Source organism: Ascaphus truei, chromosome 2, assembly GCF_040206685.1.
Source record: "Ascaphus truei isolate aAscTru1 chromosome 2, aAscTru1.hap1, whole genome shotgun sequence".
Taxonomy (NCBI): Eukaryota; Metazoa; Chordata; class Amphibia; order Anura; family Ascaphidae; genus Ascaphus; species Ascaphus truei.
This window is the reverse complement of record NC_134484.1, coordinates 475,771,509-475,787,745: the sequence shown is the minus strand read 5'-3', so window position 1 is coordinate 475,787,745 and position 16,237 is coordinate 475,771,509. Positions and strand designations below refer to the sequence as shown.

Sequence of the window (16,237 nt, the reverse complement as noted above, 5' to 3'; positions counted from 1 at the left end):
CTTATCATCTGAGATCTGACTCCAAAAGACTGCTCATGGTCCCAAGGCTCAACAAAATATCCGGCCGTTCCTCCTTCTCTTGCCGTGCACCCCAAAACTCTCACATCCACCACCAGTTTAAGTTCTTTCAAAACTAAGGCTGTCTCACATTTTAATCTGGTCTGTAACTGTTACATACGCCCATAATATATATTATCTTTAACTGTGGATGCAATGTCTTGTATATAATGTATACCCTGTTCACTTATCTAACTGTATTTGTAACCATGTATTATTTGTCAACTTAACTCTATTCCCAGAACATACCTGAAAACGTGAGGTAACTCTCAATGTATTACTTCCTGGTAAAACATTTTTATAAATAAATAAAATATCCTTCCTCTCACGAATGCCCAATTCTCCACCACTGGCTTCAGACATGTTCTCTGTTTCCTGGTCTCAGAGAGTCATCTATAACCTGCTCTTTCTCGCTCTCTCTCTCTCCACACATAGGATCGCTGGTAACTGTAGGAAGACATGATTCTCCTCTGTACCTTCCTCACCCTCTGCCTCAGCGCAGTGCACAGCCAGTTCCCCAGAGCCTGCACCACAGATGAAGCATTAAAGACAAAGAGCTGCTGCCCGGCTTGGAAGGATGGAAGCCCCTGTGGTTCCCTCTCAGGGAGGGGTCAATGTCGGGACTGGGTGGTATTTGTCCCATTTGCAGCTGGTAAAGTTCCCCAGTATGATGATGACCGCCTGGGTTGGCCCCATCACTACTATGACAAAACATGTGAATGCAACGGAAAATACAGCGGTTTCAACTGCGGTGACTGCAGATACGGCTACCATGGAGAGAAATGTGATCGGAAAAAGACTGTGGTTCGGAGAGAGATCCGGGAGCTGTCATTACTGGAGAGGAAAAAAATATTTAGTTTCTTGGCACTAGCGAAGACCACAATGAGCAAAGACTTTGTTGTCCTGACCACTGGAGACAGACATCACCGAGACACGTATCGCTTTGTGGATGCTACAATCTATAATGTCTTCTCCTGGATTCATTACTATTCAACGAAGCCAATCATGATGGACAGCTCCTTTGATAGCTCACGTAGCTATGCCCATCAAGGCCCTGCTTTCCCTGGCTGGCATCGTCTAGGTCTCCTCTTTTTAGAGAGACAAATTCAGCTCTTGACCAGTGATGAATACTTTGCTCTTCCATATTATGATTGGCGCGGAGAGAAGAACTGCTCAATCTGTACTAACGACTTCCTGGGAGATAACGATGTGCAGGCGATCCTTAACCCATATTCCTACTTTGGTTCCTGGAGGGTGAGTGATGTTTTATTTCAAATTCCCAAATTCAAACAGAAATTGCAAAAGGGCCATCAGAACGGCATAAATAGAAATAAAGAAAGATTGCAATGGAAAGTAAAATCAATCTCAAGTACATGAATACTGAAAGTATTAGAACAGAGGCCCCTTTCAGGGTTCAATCAGCAAGAAGATTATTAGTGATAAGATGAAAGCAGAGATATTAAACCAATGTTTGCCTATGTGTCCATGAATACCAAACATGAGGCATTTAATTAGTTAATTCCATAGTTATTATAATGGAACTCGTCTCCGATAGGAAGCGGACCGCAGGGCTGAGGTTGGGGTAAATGATCACTGACCAGAGTCAGTGGACAGAGTCCTGTTAAAGTAGTTGTAGTCGTGATCCAGTCAGAGGTCAAGGCAGGCGGCACAGGAGCGGTGGTCGGTGTCACAGGCTGAGGTCGGCAACAGGGAATTCAAAATAACAAGCAAGACTCAGGAACACATAGGAATGCCTACTTTGCTCAGGCAGGGGCTGGGAGTCCCTGACGGCTATTTAAGCCCTGAAACAGATGCATCCAATTACCAAGTCCAGGAAGAGATATGCCAAGAACAAAGATGGCCACAACAGCCACGTAAGGGCAAGTTCCAGCAAAACCCTGGACTGGAAACTATACAGTATTAGTTCCAGCAAAACCCTGGACTGGAAACCTTACAGTATTAGTTCCAGCAAAACCCTGGTTCTAGAACCCTCACAGTTATATTGTATAGATGGAGAGTCCAGTAACATCTTAGTTGGTTTCATTTTGACAAACGACCTTATTTGTAACCTGCTGCTGAGCTGCACTCAGTCAGGTACGTCATCTTTAACTTCTAAGGTCAGGTACCAGATGGATACTGTTCACTTATCTCTGTTTTTCCAGCCATAAGAAATATAGGAAGTTGTACAAAGAAGGACTCGCTGTCCTCTTAAGATTGCAAATGTAGCAAGGATTAAACAAAGTGGAAAAGTTTGTGAGGCCTATTCAGGTAGCTTCGATAATAGCACTTCTATATCGATCGGGTTGGCATATTCCTACCTCACGGTCGGACATTTGTGTTATCACCGTATTCAGAGAGAGTTATCGCAAGTCAGATATCGTTTGTCGTACCGATCGAGTTAGCAATTTCTTTTTCAGAGCTCTGTCCATGAGATCTGCCTGCAGCATACTGTAAGGCTTCGCTCAAAAAGCACGCGAGGCGACGTGCGCACGCTTACGTGGGAGTTTTCTAGGAGTTTTCAAACAGAAAACGACCCCCGGCGGCAAAGTGCAGCGTTCTTGCGTCACGTGTAATTCGCCAGCCAATCACAAACACAAACACAGCGAACTCTTTGACAAAGGGCTTCGGCGTGAAACACGTTAGAGGATCCGCCAGGACTCTACTGTGATGCTGTTTTACCAATACATTTTTACAACAGTCAATTGTCCAGCTCTTGCTTTTTGGCGGTGCACCGGTCTTCCACATCGTGGGTATTCGCTGTCTATCATTTACCAGGGAGCATTCCGGTTTGCTGACCGTGCCACTTGGGATACAGTCCCGTCGGACATACACCGCATGCCAGTACCGCGGACCACTCACAGATCACCGCCTTTCCGCCAAGGGAGGAGGAGTTTGTTTTCATTCAGAGGACTACTGAACCGTGAGTGTGCATACAACATGATTGGTGCTGATTTCTAAGCCAGTTATTTAGAGCTTTATACGGGCTGTCCCTGTCTAGAACTTGTCCTCCGCTTGGCTAGGCTTCTACGGTACCTCAATGCTGAGTGCTTTGCTATTGCGAGCAAAGCACCTTCGAAAAGCCCACCTCGTTTCACCGGACCAAGCCTTGGAAAAGTCTGGTACTCTGATCGGGCAGTCCCCTTACATAGAACTGGATGTCAAACATGGAACAGAGACTGGCGGCAAATGAGAGTATGGATCATAATGTAACAACCACTCACAAGCGGGAGGCTTGGATTGTTACACCCGTCAGAGGAAGGGGCGTACCGAGGGGCTCAGGTAGCCGGCGAGCGGGAAATTTGAACTGGCAAAAGGGAACCATGCCTACAAGCAATGACTTCCCTTTGCCAGCTGCGTACCTCCCGCTGATTAAGCTCCACAGAGTCTAAGATAACAGAGTCTCCCCGTGGGGAGCCTTGTCTCTGGACCTGGTTCTCCACTCTTCCCTGCTCAACCAGATGGCCCAACACCTTGCTACTCCCATCCTGCCCTTTGGTCCACTATCTGCATGCAGTCATTCCCACTAATAGAATTACCAGGGCTGCCTCAATAGAGATGAATATACATTTTCAGGATATTACATTTCTACAACTTGGGCTCGGGAACTTGGGTGGTAAAACTTGTCCTTGCAGTCAAGTTTTAAAACCAAGTTCTGAGAACTTGCTGGCTGGGCAATATGTCATAGGGGTTCATAACTTAATAAAAATGCATGCGTGTACCCGCAAATCAAGTGCGATTCATGGGTAAAATGATGGGACAACCGGTAACTTTGTCCAGAAACCTTTTACACACATTATAACACTTTTTGCCTCCCAGTATCCACTATTAGGGTCCTGTTCCCGAAATCCCAGTTTTGTAGCTAAAACACATAAAGGGTTAAAACACACACATTGTCCCTGGCTTATAGGTGCTGATAAGCGGACAGGGAACTATGGTTTTAGGGGTAGCAAGCCGGGCTCCACCTTTATTGTGAAAGCTGGCTACCCCCTACCGTCACAAATGGGTTCCACCACTACCCAGTTTGTTGGTAGAGGGGGTGGGTGTAGGTTATAGTTGCCCCAGGGAGTTTTATTAGGCCTCCCGGGAGGGATTACCCTTTCCCTTACCTTAGTGGATACAGCTGCTAAGGTAATGAAGGAGCTAACCTCCACCGCAAGGTCTAATCACCCTCCCCGGGGCAACTACCCCATCCCCAACCCTCTCTACCGCCATCAATACACATACAAATGGGCAAAAGCACTAGCAGCCAAATATGGCAAATAGCATGTTTGCCCATTTGTTTTCAAAACAAAATAAATACACAATAAAATAACATTTACATAAAAGTACAATACATTACACAGTAGGCAATAAACCTATTGATTTTCACAGTGGTAAACTATGCCCACAATGGGAGCAAGGATTACCACAATGGCAATAAATGGGCAACCTAAAAAAAATCCAAAGAATAAAATACATTACAATTACATAAACACCAACATTTTCCAAAAATCGGATTGAGTGTCAAATTGGTTATTTATACCCTGAAAGGGGCATAGATAAACACATTGCCAATCATTGGGCATCCTAAAAAAAAATAGGCACAAATAAAATACAAGTGTTTCTTTCCTTTGTCAGGGTGATGATTCATCCTTCTCATCCAAGTGCGGCTCCAACTCATTGCCCCACGATGTAATGATCCTCATCAGCATGATGCACAGAAGTTCACGATCCTCAGTTGCTTGCAGAGGAGGTTCTGGCGAATAGATCTTCTTTCTTCTTTATTTTCTCCTTTCTTGTCTTTAACGGGTGCAGGAGATGTTGATCTGCTACATCCTTGGGGTGAAATGAGAGGTGACAGGCCTTATATAAGAACTGTAACTTCACATTTGACTGTCAAATGGCGCATCCACCAATCAGTTTGGTGGATGTACCATGGGATTGCTTCCTTTTTGTTTTATGTGACGTTACCTTAAAGGGAGGAAAGCCAGCCAATCAGGTAGCATATGCTTCCCTTCTGTTAAGATGACGTCACTAAAGCAAAAAATGGAAGCCATCAAATGGTACATTTACCAATCGGATTGGTGGATGTACCATTTGACAGTCAAATGTGACATCACAGGCCTTATATAAGGCCTGTCATGTCTCATTTCACCCCAAGAAGGCAGCGGATCACAATCACCTTGACCTGTTAAAGACAAGAAAGAAGAAAAGAAAGAAGAGTGTCACAGGGAGTTAACCACTGGGAACACTGTCACCAGACAGGACACAATAATTGAATAAACAAAGGTTTATTCTGGCAAACCAGCAAGCATACAAAATCACCGTGAAACACTCACCAACTAGGGGTCTGGGGGGGAAGCCTCAACTAGGTGCAGGAGCCTGCTTCCGAAGGCTTACCTTGTCCGCTTAACGTCCCATGCTTCTCCGGCGCTTCTCCGCTGAGATCAGTGCTATTTGCCATAAAGCACTTTCAAATCTCTCGCCAGCCATGTCTCCGATCGACTCCAACACTAGTCTGGTTCCCTGCTCCGGCCGTGCTCCTTACATTGCCCCCGCTGGCTATACTTTTCATTGAGCAGGAGCCGCCAGCCAATCACAGCGAGGATCATGACTGTGCTGCCAATCAGAGGACGAGGGCTCGCCCGGCTGCACCAATGGGAGGAGGAAGCCGGTTTAGGTGCTCAGGGCCGCACCTGGATGACGGTGCTGCTGGGAAGCTGGGAATTCAAACTTACCTTTTGTACGTAGGGAATCATACCTACGAGGCTCAGACCCGGCAAATGGTTCAATTGGCAAGTGTTGTATCTCCCGCTGGGTAAGAGCCTCAGTGTCTGTGGGGAACAAAGGCTCTACCCCACTGAGAGCCTGTCCCTGGACCTGGTACACAGCCCTTTCCTGCTCACCATCTGTCCCAGCACTTAGCTGCCCCCAGCCGTTGGTCATGATCCGGTATTTCTCTGTAGACAGCCCAGATAAATGAATTACTGGGTCTGGATACAGATAAATGCTTATAACATATAAATCACATTTCTGGCTTGCTGACTAATGTATGGGGAACATGCTATACTCTAAAATGGGGGATAAAGTGCTTTTCTTTATTGTACAATCCCTGTATAGTTTTCCCCCTTTTAGACATCAGATAGTGATTAGCTCTTTTCTGAAAGTGGTTACACAAAACATGTCACACACTGGCCAAAATCACCCTCACAGAGGTGGCCATTATACACGGTATTGGGGCAGCCAGTCAGGCTTCAGCTTTATTATGGGAGGCTGGCTACCCCTACCATCACAACGAGAAGAAAAGAAAGAAGATCTACTCACCGGGGCCTCCTCTGCAAGCAACTGAGGATCGTGGACTTCTGCAGATCATGCTGATGAGGATCATTGCATTGTGGGTAAAGAGTTGGTGCCGCTGTTGGATTTGAAGGATGAATCTTCATCCCGGCAAAGGTAAGAAACCCTTGTATTGTATCTTATTTGTGTGCATTTTTTTTAGGTTGCCCATTGATTGGCAATGTGTTTATCTGTGCTCATTGTATTTTATATTTTGGATGTTTTTTTAGGTTGCATATTTATTGCCATTGTGTTAATCCTTGCCCCCATTGTGGGCATAGTTTACCACAGTGACAATCAGTGGGTTTATTGCTTACTGTGTAATGTATTGTATCGTTATGAAAATGTTATTTTATTGTGTATTTACTTTGTTTTGAAAAATTATCGGCAAACGTGCTATTAGCCATATTTGGCTACTGGTGCTTTGCCCATTTGTATGTGTGGTCAAGGGAGTAGAGGGGGTGGGGGATGTGATAGTTGCCCCAGGGAGGGTGCTTAGACCTCCTGGGTGGGTAGCATGGGGAGAGGGGTGAGGGGTTAACCCCTTAAGTACCCTTAGGTACCTACGGGTAATTAAGGGGTTAGTGGCCATTAGTTCGTTTTTTTTATTTTCATGTTGCTGCCCATGGAAAATGTGGAGGATGAGGAGGAACAGAAGGCCAAAGATAAGGACGACCTTCAGCCTGGCAGGAGTAAGTACAACATTAATTTACTATATACTGGTTAATGTTTTATTTTTAATAGACAAATGCGCTACTATCGAAATGTGGATAATAGGCCTTTTGCCCAATACAGAGTGTGTTATGGGGGGTGGGGGGGGCATAGCGTGCCAATTTGGCTATCTCTGACCCATTGAGGGCATAAATTACCACAGTGACAATCAATGGATGAAATGGCTGAAGTTTTATTTTATACTGTAGTAATGTGTTTTTTTATAGCAATGTGCAGTATGCGAGTGTATTGCACTGTAATGATTGTTTGAAGGGGGAAAATTCATCTTTGGCTAATAGCACTTTTGCCCATTCCTGTGTGATGTTGGTAGTAGAGGGGGGGTGCGAAGAGTGTAGTTGCCCCAGGTTTGGTGTTTAGGCCTTGCAGGTGGGGTTAACCCCTTCATTTCCTTTAGTGGTTGTAACCGCTAAGGTATGGGATGGTTAATCCCTCCCAGGAGGCCTAAACACCTACCCTGGGGCAACTATGATGGTGGTATTTGGCTCGGGTGGATATTTAGGCCTACCAAGTGGGTAGCGGGAGTGGTTAACCCCTTCATTACCTTAGCAGTAGTAACCTCTAAGGTAATGAAGGGGTTAATTCCTCCCACAACCCTCCAAGCATGCCTACTGCCCACCATGGGGCAACTACCCCCTTCACCCACACCCTCTACCACCAACAAACCGGACACTGGTATTTAACCCCTTCATTATCTTAGCAGTTAGCCGCAAAGGTAATGAAGCTGACTGTAAATGTTTTTTTATTACATATCCTTAATGTAGGGGGTCTCCGGAGCTGGTATTAATGCAGGGCAGCCCTGGAGACCCCCGGCTTCAATCCATTGTATTAAGAATACATTTTCTCCACCAGATGCACATCGTGGATCCCATCTCGCCCTTCAGGTGACGAGATTAGAATCTGCAAGTTGCAGCCACGATCTGCATATCGGAGGTACCTGAAGAGCGCTATTTCTAAAAAAAAAAGAAATTGGAGCTACCCCCGGTTTCTCTGAATGGGAATGCTACCATTTGGGAAGAAGTACTTTTCTAGTGAGTTTGGCGTGTCCGACAGTGAAGGAAAAACCTCTTCCTTGGCTAGGCTCCAGAACTGAGAGGAACCTTTCCTCTGCCAAGAAAGCTGAAGGCCTTGTGACTGGATACACATTCTGCACCATATTGCAGCAGACTCCCCAGGAAGCTTTCACACCCTGACACTTGTTATCTCCGATTTTTGTTGAACTTACAGGCCCGGGAATACGAAAGAAATGAAACGTAACGCAAGCCAGGTTTCAAATCCTTTGTCTCAATTTATTACTCATAGGGTAATGACTTTTATACAGAAAAAAGAAGATATTGGTTAGAGGCGTAACATAGGCGTATCATAGGCATAACATAGGCGTAACCTAGGTGTGTCTTGGGCGTAGCTTTGATTAGAGGCGTGATTTAGGGGCAGAACATATTAGTGGCATGATTTTGGGATGTGTCTTTCCCAATACAAGCAATGTCTGAATACATAGCTTATTCATTGTCTGTTATCAAAAGAGACCTTGAATCTTTAGCAACTAATTATACTATTTTGCGTCTTTCAGAGAACCAGCCTTTGTATTCTAACTAAAAGAGCAGGAGACTGACCATACAAAAAGTATCTTAGCAATATCCTGAGCAGGAAGAAAGGAAATGTAATTTGGCAGAAACAGAGTGCATTAGGAATTGTATTTCAGCAAAAGGCTGACTACAGAACTTAACTAGTTATAAACAGACAACATGGATGCTTAACACAAATGCAGATTCTGGCCTGACATACTGTACTGGTCCTAACAGACAGTGGGCCTCATGCAGTAAGCCCCGATACAAAATTTTCGGCACGAATTGCGAAAATGTATTTTTTGGGCGATTTGCCCTCGCAGTATTCAGTAAGGGCCGAATCCTTCCGATCCCTGCTGAAGCACTGCGAAAGCAAAGCTGCCGATGAGCTGTGGCGATACAGCCTGGCTCCCGATAAGGCTCCCGATAAGCCTTTGGTGCCGATAGATGTTTGCAGCTGAGAGAGACAAGCCGCTCTCTCAGCGCAAACTTCGGCACCAAAAAAAGTATTTAAAAACAACTTTTATTTATACTCTACATGTGCAGGGGGTCTTCGGAGCTGAACCGCGTTGGTTTGAGGTCCGGGGACCCCCTGCCCCCCGAGATACAGGCCCCTTTATGAGGTGCCGGTATCCCTCGGCGTTTAAAGGTCCCGATCACGTGACCGCGGCCTGTAAACAAACCAGAGGGATACCGGCACCCCATAAAGGGGCCTGTATCTCGGGGGGCAGGGGGTCCCCGGACCTCAAACCAACGCTGTTCTGCTCCGGAGACCCTCTGCACATGTATAGTATAAATAAAACACACACACATCAATAAAGACTCGTTCCTTACCTTGGCGGCTATGTGCAACGGTAATGAAGCAGCATGAATGTCTTTTTAATTATACTGTACAGTGAGCAGGGGGTCCCCTGAGCTGAACCGCATTGCTTTGTGGACCAGGGACCCCCTGCTTCCCGAGTTACAGGCCCCGGTATGTGTCATCGGGTGGCAGTGTCGCCGCCATGTTTATAGCGTCCCCGCAATAAACATGGCGTCCACACTGTAACCGATGGCCCAAACCGGGGCCTGTAACTCGGGAGGCAGGGGGTCTCTGAGCCACAAATAAATGCGCTTCAGCTCAGGGGGCCTCCTGCTTCCGCACAATATTATTAAAATACATTAATGCTGCTTCATTACCATAGCGGATAGCCGCTAAGGCAATGAAGGGGTTAACGCATAGTAGCATGTTTATTGGGGACAAATGCCCCCAATAAACATAGCAGCAATACACAACATACAGTATAGTAATGGGCAGAATGACTATTATCCACAAATGGATAATAGTGCAGTTGTCCATTTACAATACTTACACAACAATAAAGACTTTAAATACATATAGCACTCACCCATGTCCCACTGCCACGATGAAGGCCATCCTCATCTTCATCCTGCCCATGCCCCATCCGCTTCTGCAAAACAAACACAAGAATTACAACATCCAAATTAATGTCCCCTAACCCCTTAATCACCATAGCGGTTATTAACCGCTACAGTTATTAAGGGGTTAAGCCACCATCACCCACATACCCTCCCCCACAAAGCCCCCCAACCACCCTCACCCAATACCCACAGGGGAGTCCTACCAAATACCCTTGGGCCTAATACCCCCTCCCCCAGCACATACAGTACAATAATGTGCCAAATAACTATTATCCACATAGGGATAATACATTATTTGGCCATTATTAAACACATTCAATAACGTTAAAATGTAAATAAAATTGTACTAACCTCATCAATAAGAAGTCTCCGTCGCCAGCATCATCCTTGGGGTCCGTTGCCAACATTAGAAATAGCCACAACATTTCAATATCATTAACATAACACTGAACCCCTTAATCACCTTATCGGGTACTAACCTGAAAGGTAATTAAGGGGTGAAGCCATCCTGCAATGCCTACAACAGTTATGCATAACATCTTCAGTGAAATAAAAACCAATTGCCTAACCAAATTCCATTTAATCATTCAATCTGTAGGCTCACATGCCTCATAAAACATTGCATTTACAGTGTATACATGTAGCATAACATGTAAACTGCATGTACACGCTGCAAATCAATGTTAACAATACAATAATGCCACTCAAATCGCCATACATCACAAGAAGTATATTATTTAATACAATAAACTCACCATCAATGAATTACCACACATCAATTACATCCCTAAACAATTAAAATACCATCCATACCAATTACACAATGAACTAAAGCTATCCTAACAGAGAACCACTTCAAAACATAGAAAAAAGTACACCAACAAATACAATATACTAAAGCAAGGCTTTCCATATCCTATTGTACGGCCTGGAAGCCCAAAACTTACATCTGTCTAAAAATAAAATACATTTAGCACACATCAATGCATAGCCACAATGATTAACAATACAGAATTAGAAGCTTTAACAACACTATCATTTCTTACCCTGTATATATATCTGTACACATACATACAGACATACATACAGTGGGAAGAAATGATATGCATTATAAAAAATGAAAACATGAAAAAGCAACACAAAAAACAGTTACATTAAGTACATTTCTTTATTTAACTTACCATTACTTGCCCCCACCGACTCCCGTTGATCAGCTTACTCACGAACCAATCCACGACACCATCCACGACACCATCCAGGAACAAATCCACGACACCATCCAGGAACAAATCCACGACACCATCCAGGAACCAATCCAAGAACAAGTGCAGGAACCAATCCAGGAAGCAAGCCACGAAGAAATCCAAGAAACAATCCACGACACGATCCAGGAACAGGAACCCATAAAAGAAAAGAAAAAAACAAATTAAACATTAAAATAATAAAACATGACAATCAAAGGTTGTACTAGTTTTATTCTTAGTGAATCTGTATTACAATACCTTGTTCCGGGGTCTTCTTGACATCCGGTGCCACGCCCTGGTCTTCAATCTTCAGGAGGAGGTCCGTCCTCCTCGGCATCTGCCTTCAAAATGAGACGACATAGGCTTTTATAGGCCTATGACGTCACATTTGTCGTCATATGGTTCCCACGGCCCTGATTGGGCCGTGAAAACCATGTGTTTTGGCCGATGTAAAAAAATTGATGACGTCACTTAAAGGCAATGCCAGCACAGCCAATCAGAATGGCTTTGCTGCTATTGCCTTTAAGAAAACGTCATGAAATGACACATGGCCGGACTCACATGGTACTTGAACCAATCAGAGTAGGGATGGAGTTCCCACGCTCTGATTGGCTGGCTTACCATGTGAGTCCGGCCATGTGTCATTTCATGACGTTTTCTTAAAGGCAATAGCAGCAAAGCCATTCTGATTGGCTGTGCTGGCATTGCCTTTAAGTGACGTCATCAATTTTTTTACATCGGCCAAAACACATGGTTTTCACGGCCCAATCAGGGCCGTGGGAACCATATGACGACAAATGTGACGTCATAGGCCTATAAAAGCCTATGTCATCTCATTTTGAAGGCAGATGCCGAGGAGGACGGACCTCCTCCTGAAGATTGAAGACCAGGGCGTGGCACCGGATGTCAAGAAGACCCCGGAACAAGGTATTGTAATACAGATTCACTAAGAATAAAACTAGTACAACCTTTGATTGTCATGTTTTATTATTTTAATGTTTAATTTGTTTTTTTCTTTTCTTTTATGGGTTCCTGTTCCTGGATCGTGTCGTGGATTGTTTCTTGGATTTCTTCGTGGCTTGCTTCCTGGATTGGTTCCTGCACTTGTTCTTGGATTGGTTCCTGGATGGTGTCGTGGATTTGTTCCTGGATGGTGTCGTGGATTTGTTCCTGGATGGTGTCGTGGATGGTGTCGTGGATTGGTTCGTGAGTAAGCTGATCAACGGGAGTCGGTGGGGGCAAGTAATGGTAAGTTAAATAAAGAAATGTACTTAATGTAACTGTTTTTTGTGTTGCTTTTTCATGTTTTCATTTTTTATAATGCATATCATTTCTTCCCACTGTATGTATGTCTGTATGTATGTGTACAGATATATATACAGGGTAAGAAATGATAGTGTTGTTAAAGCTTCTAATTCTGTATTGTTAATCATTGTGGCTATGCATTGATGTGTGCTAAATGTATTTTATTTTTAGACAGATGTAAGTTTTGGGCTTCCAGGCCGTACAATAGGATATGGAAAGCCTTGCTTTAGTATATTGTATTTGTTGGTGTACTTTTTTCTATGTTTTGAAGTGGTTCTCTGTTAGGATAGCTTTAGTTCATTGTGTAATTGGTATGGATGGTATTTTAATTGTTTAGGGATGTAATTGATGTGTGGTAATTCATTGATGGTGAGTTTATTGTATTAAATAATATACTTCTTGTGATGTATGGCGATTTGAGTGGCATTATTGTATTGTTAACATTGATTTGCAGCGTGTACATGCAGTTTACATGTTATGCTACATGTATACACTGTAAATGCAATGTTTTATGAGGCATGTGAGCCTACAGATTGAATGATTAAATGGAATTTGGTTAGGCAATTGGTTTTTATTTCACTGAAGATGTTATGCATAACTGTTGTAGGCATTGCAGGATGGCTTCACCCCTTAATTACCTTTCAGGTTAGTACCCGATAAGGTGATTAAGGGGTTCAGTGTTATGTTAATGATATTGAAATGTTGTGGCTATTTCTAATGTTGGCAACGGACCCCAAGGATGATGCTGGCGACGGAGACTTCTTATTGATGAGGTTAGTACAATTTTATTTACATTTTAACGTTATTGAATGTGTTTAATAATGGCCAAATAATGTATTATCCCTATGTGGATAATAGTTATTTGGCACATTATTGTACTGTATGTGCTGGGGGAGGGGGTATTAGGCCCAAGGGTATTTGGTAGGACTCCCCTGTGGGTATTGGGTGAGGGTGGTTGGGGGGCTTTGTGGGGGAGGGTATGTGGGTGATGGTGGCTTAACCCCTTAATAACTGTAGCGGTTAATAACCGCTATGGTGATTAAGGGGTTAGGGGACATTAATTTGGATGTTGTAATTCTTGTGTTTGTTTTGCAGAAGCGGATGGGGCATGGGCAGGATGAAGATGAGGATGGCCTTCATCGTGGCAGTGGGACATGGGTGAGTGCTATATGTATTTAAAGTCTTTATTGTTGTGTATGTATTGTAAATGGACAACTGCACTATTATCCTTTTGTGGATAATAGTCATTGTACCAATTACTATACAGTATGTTAGGGGGGTATAGGTGTTGTTGGGTATATATATATATATATATATATATATATATATAATATAATTATTTATTTATGTAGTTATTGTGGGGCTGGGGTGTGTATTTTTTTAATATTGTGGCTAGTGGGGGTGGGTGAAAGGGGTATTAGCCCCAACGGTGGTAGTTTAGGGCTTGCGGGTGGGTAGCGGGAGGCCTTAACCCCTTCAGGACCGTAGCGGTATTAACTGCTACGGTCGTGAAGGGGTTAAGTGCCCTCGCAACCCCCCCGCAAGTCCTAAACTCACACCCAGGGCCAAATACCCCCCTCACCCATCCCCGCTACCCACAATAACGCTGGCACGGTGGGTTAACCCCTTCATTGCCTTAGCGGTTAGCCGCTAAGGTAATGTAGTGGCTTTTAAATGCCTTTTTCCTGCCTCGGATGCATGCCGGGGGGCTCCGGTGCGGGTATCAGCTCCGGAGACCCCCGGCATCAATCACAAGCAGGAAAATGGGCTGATTTTTCCTAAGTGTCGCCCTTGCCGATGCTTCTCCTTCAGCAAGTTGCCAACTTTAGTTGGCGGGCTGGATTGGCCATAAAATCTCCAATCTGGCCTGCCGATCAGCACCAAAAAGCTGATCGGGGCTTACTGAATTCAGGCGGGAAAAAAAAGTCCCGATAAGTGGCTTATCGGCAGCCGGGTGGCGAAAAAAATTTTTTCGCAAGAAAAGTTGCCGATAATTCCCACTTATCGGGGCTTACTGAATCAGGAGGGCAAAAAACGGCTATAAAATGCCGAAAAAGCCTTATCGGGGCTTACTGCATGAGGCCCAGTATCTCTATCTCTCAAATCCTGATGGAGTGCTGTTTTTTTTTCTCAAAGTTGTAATTACATTTACTGGAAATCAATGCCTGGCATCTACCTGTGATGTCTTCCTATGCTGGCCCTATTAGGGCATTAACATGGTCTGCAGCATTCAGATTTACAGCAATAGCAAATAGGCAACAGGAGAATTACCATCTCTGTGTCTTCTGTTCCTCAGTCCATCTGCAGCGGGTATAACTACGATGATGCTTACTGTCCGGTGGTTGAGAATGAATATGAAATGGAAAAACTGCACAGGAAACCTGGTACCGACCCTCTGGCTGACAGGCTGCCCTCATTCCAAGATGTGGAGGACACACTCAAGTGGAGAGACTTTGACACTCCCCCATATAACAGCAGAGCAAGACGGAGCTTCCGTAATGCCCTAGAAGGTGCAATACTCATTTTGAATCTGTTTGAATATATGTGCCAGGATTAAACACGTTTTATAGAAATTATACATATATTTTCCCCTGTACATTTTGGAATATGTGAAAACTCACCAATTGTAATCAATGTGTCATGGATTCTTACTTCCATGTAATGTTTCTAGCAGCTCGTACTGTACATTGATCCATCTATATATCTATTGTATTCCTGGACCCATATAACCTTCCTTTATAAACCTACTGACAGAAATAGGGAGAGCTGGGATCCAGTGACTGGGATGGGATCAGTAAGAGAGTGTGTTTGACTCAATAAATGAGTTAGTTATTCCAAAACCGTTTGTGCCCTGTGTTCCTTCAACTACTTTCAGTAAGAGAGGGACATGATACAAACAGGCTTTTGACGCCTCTATGTTCTCTCTTTGCTCAGGTTTCCTGAGGGCATCAGATGGGCTGACCTTAGAAAGAAACATGCATAATCTAATCCACGTGTATATGGGAGGGACCATGGGTCAAGTCCCAATATCTGCCAATGACCCAATGTTTATCCTGCACCATTGTTACATTGACAAGTAAGTTTCTGCACAAATCAACTCTGCTGTTTAAACCCTTTGTAGATACTTTCCTCGGCTGTAGCTGGATGTATGGAAATGTTCCTCAGCCTTATTTGCCTGAGGGAGGCACAGTTGATGCCATGAGGACAGGAAGAGGGTAAATATTAGAAGGGAAGATAAGAGAAAGAGGGGTATTAACAAAGTACAGGAGGAAAGCATGTTTCATAAAAAGAAGTGCTAGAATCAGAGGTCACTGCGCTGAAGCGGGAGGGTGACAGAGTTAGGGGAAATGGATGAAGTACAGAAAAGGGGGTGGATTTGTTAAATAATCTCCTAACAGAGGAAATCGAGACAAATTCAGTCAGGGAATTAAAAAACTTATTGGGATAGACATAAGGTTATTCTAAGTATGAAAAAAAAAAAGCAGAACAGAATAAGAGGGAAAAGGAGGAAACGGCTACAGATCTGCGACAAAAAGAAAGACGTTTCGAAAGAATCAACTAATGTTATTAACATTTCAGGACCTGATCTCACACCCACAG

General features: G+C 44.0%; 1 protein-coding gene across 1 annotated transcript in view; it reads left to right on the top strand.

The window, feature by feature from the left end:
* LOC142488014 (tyrosinase-like) overlaps positions 1-16,237 on the top strand; it is a 31,198-nt gene that overhangs the window by 7,322 nt on the left and 7,639 nt on the right. Inside the window, exons 2-4 of the mRNA XM_075588342.1 lie at positions 493-1,311; positions 14,934-15,147; positions 15,572-15,713. Of these exons, the coding sequence (XP_075444457.1) occupies positions 517-1,311; positions 14,934-15,147; positions 15,572-15,713 (1,151 nt within the window). The 5' untranslated portion in view covers positions 493-516. The remainder of the gene's footprint in view (positions 1-492; positions 1,312-14,933; positions 15,148-15,571; positions 15,714-16,237) is intronic.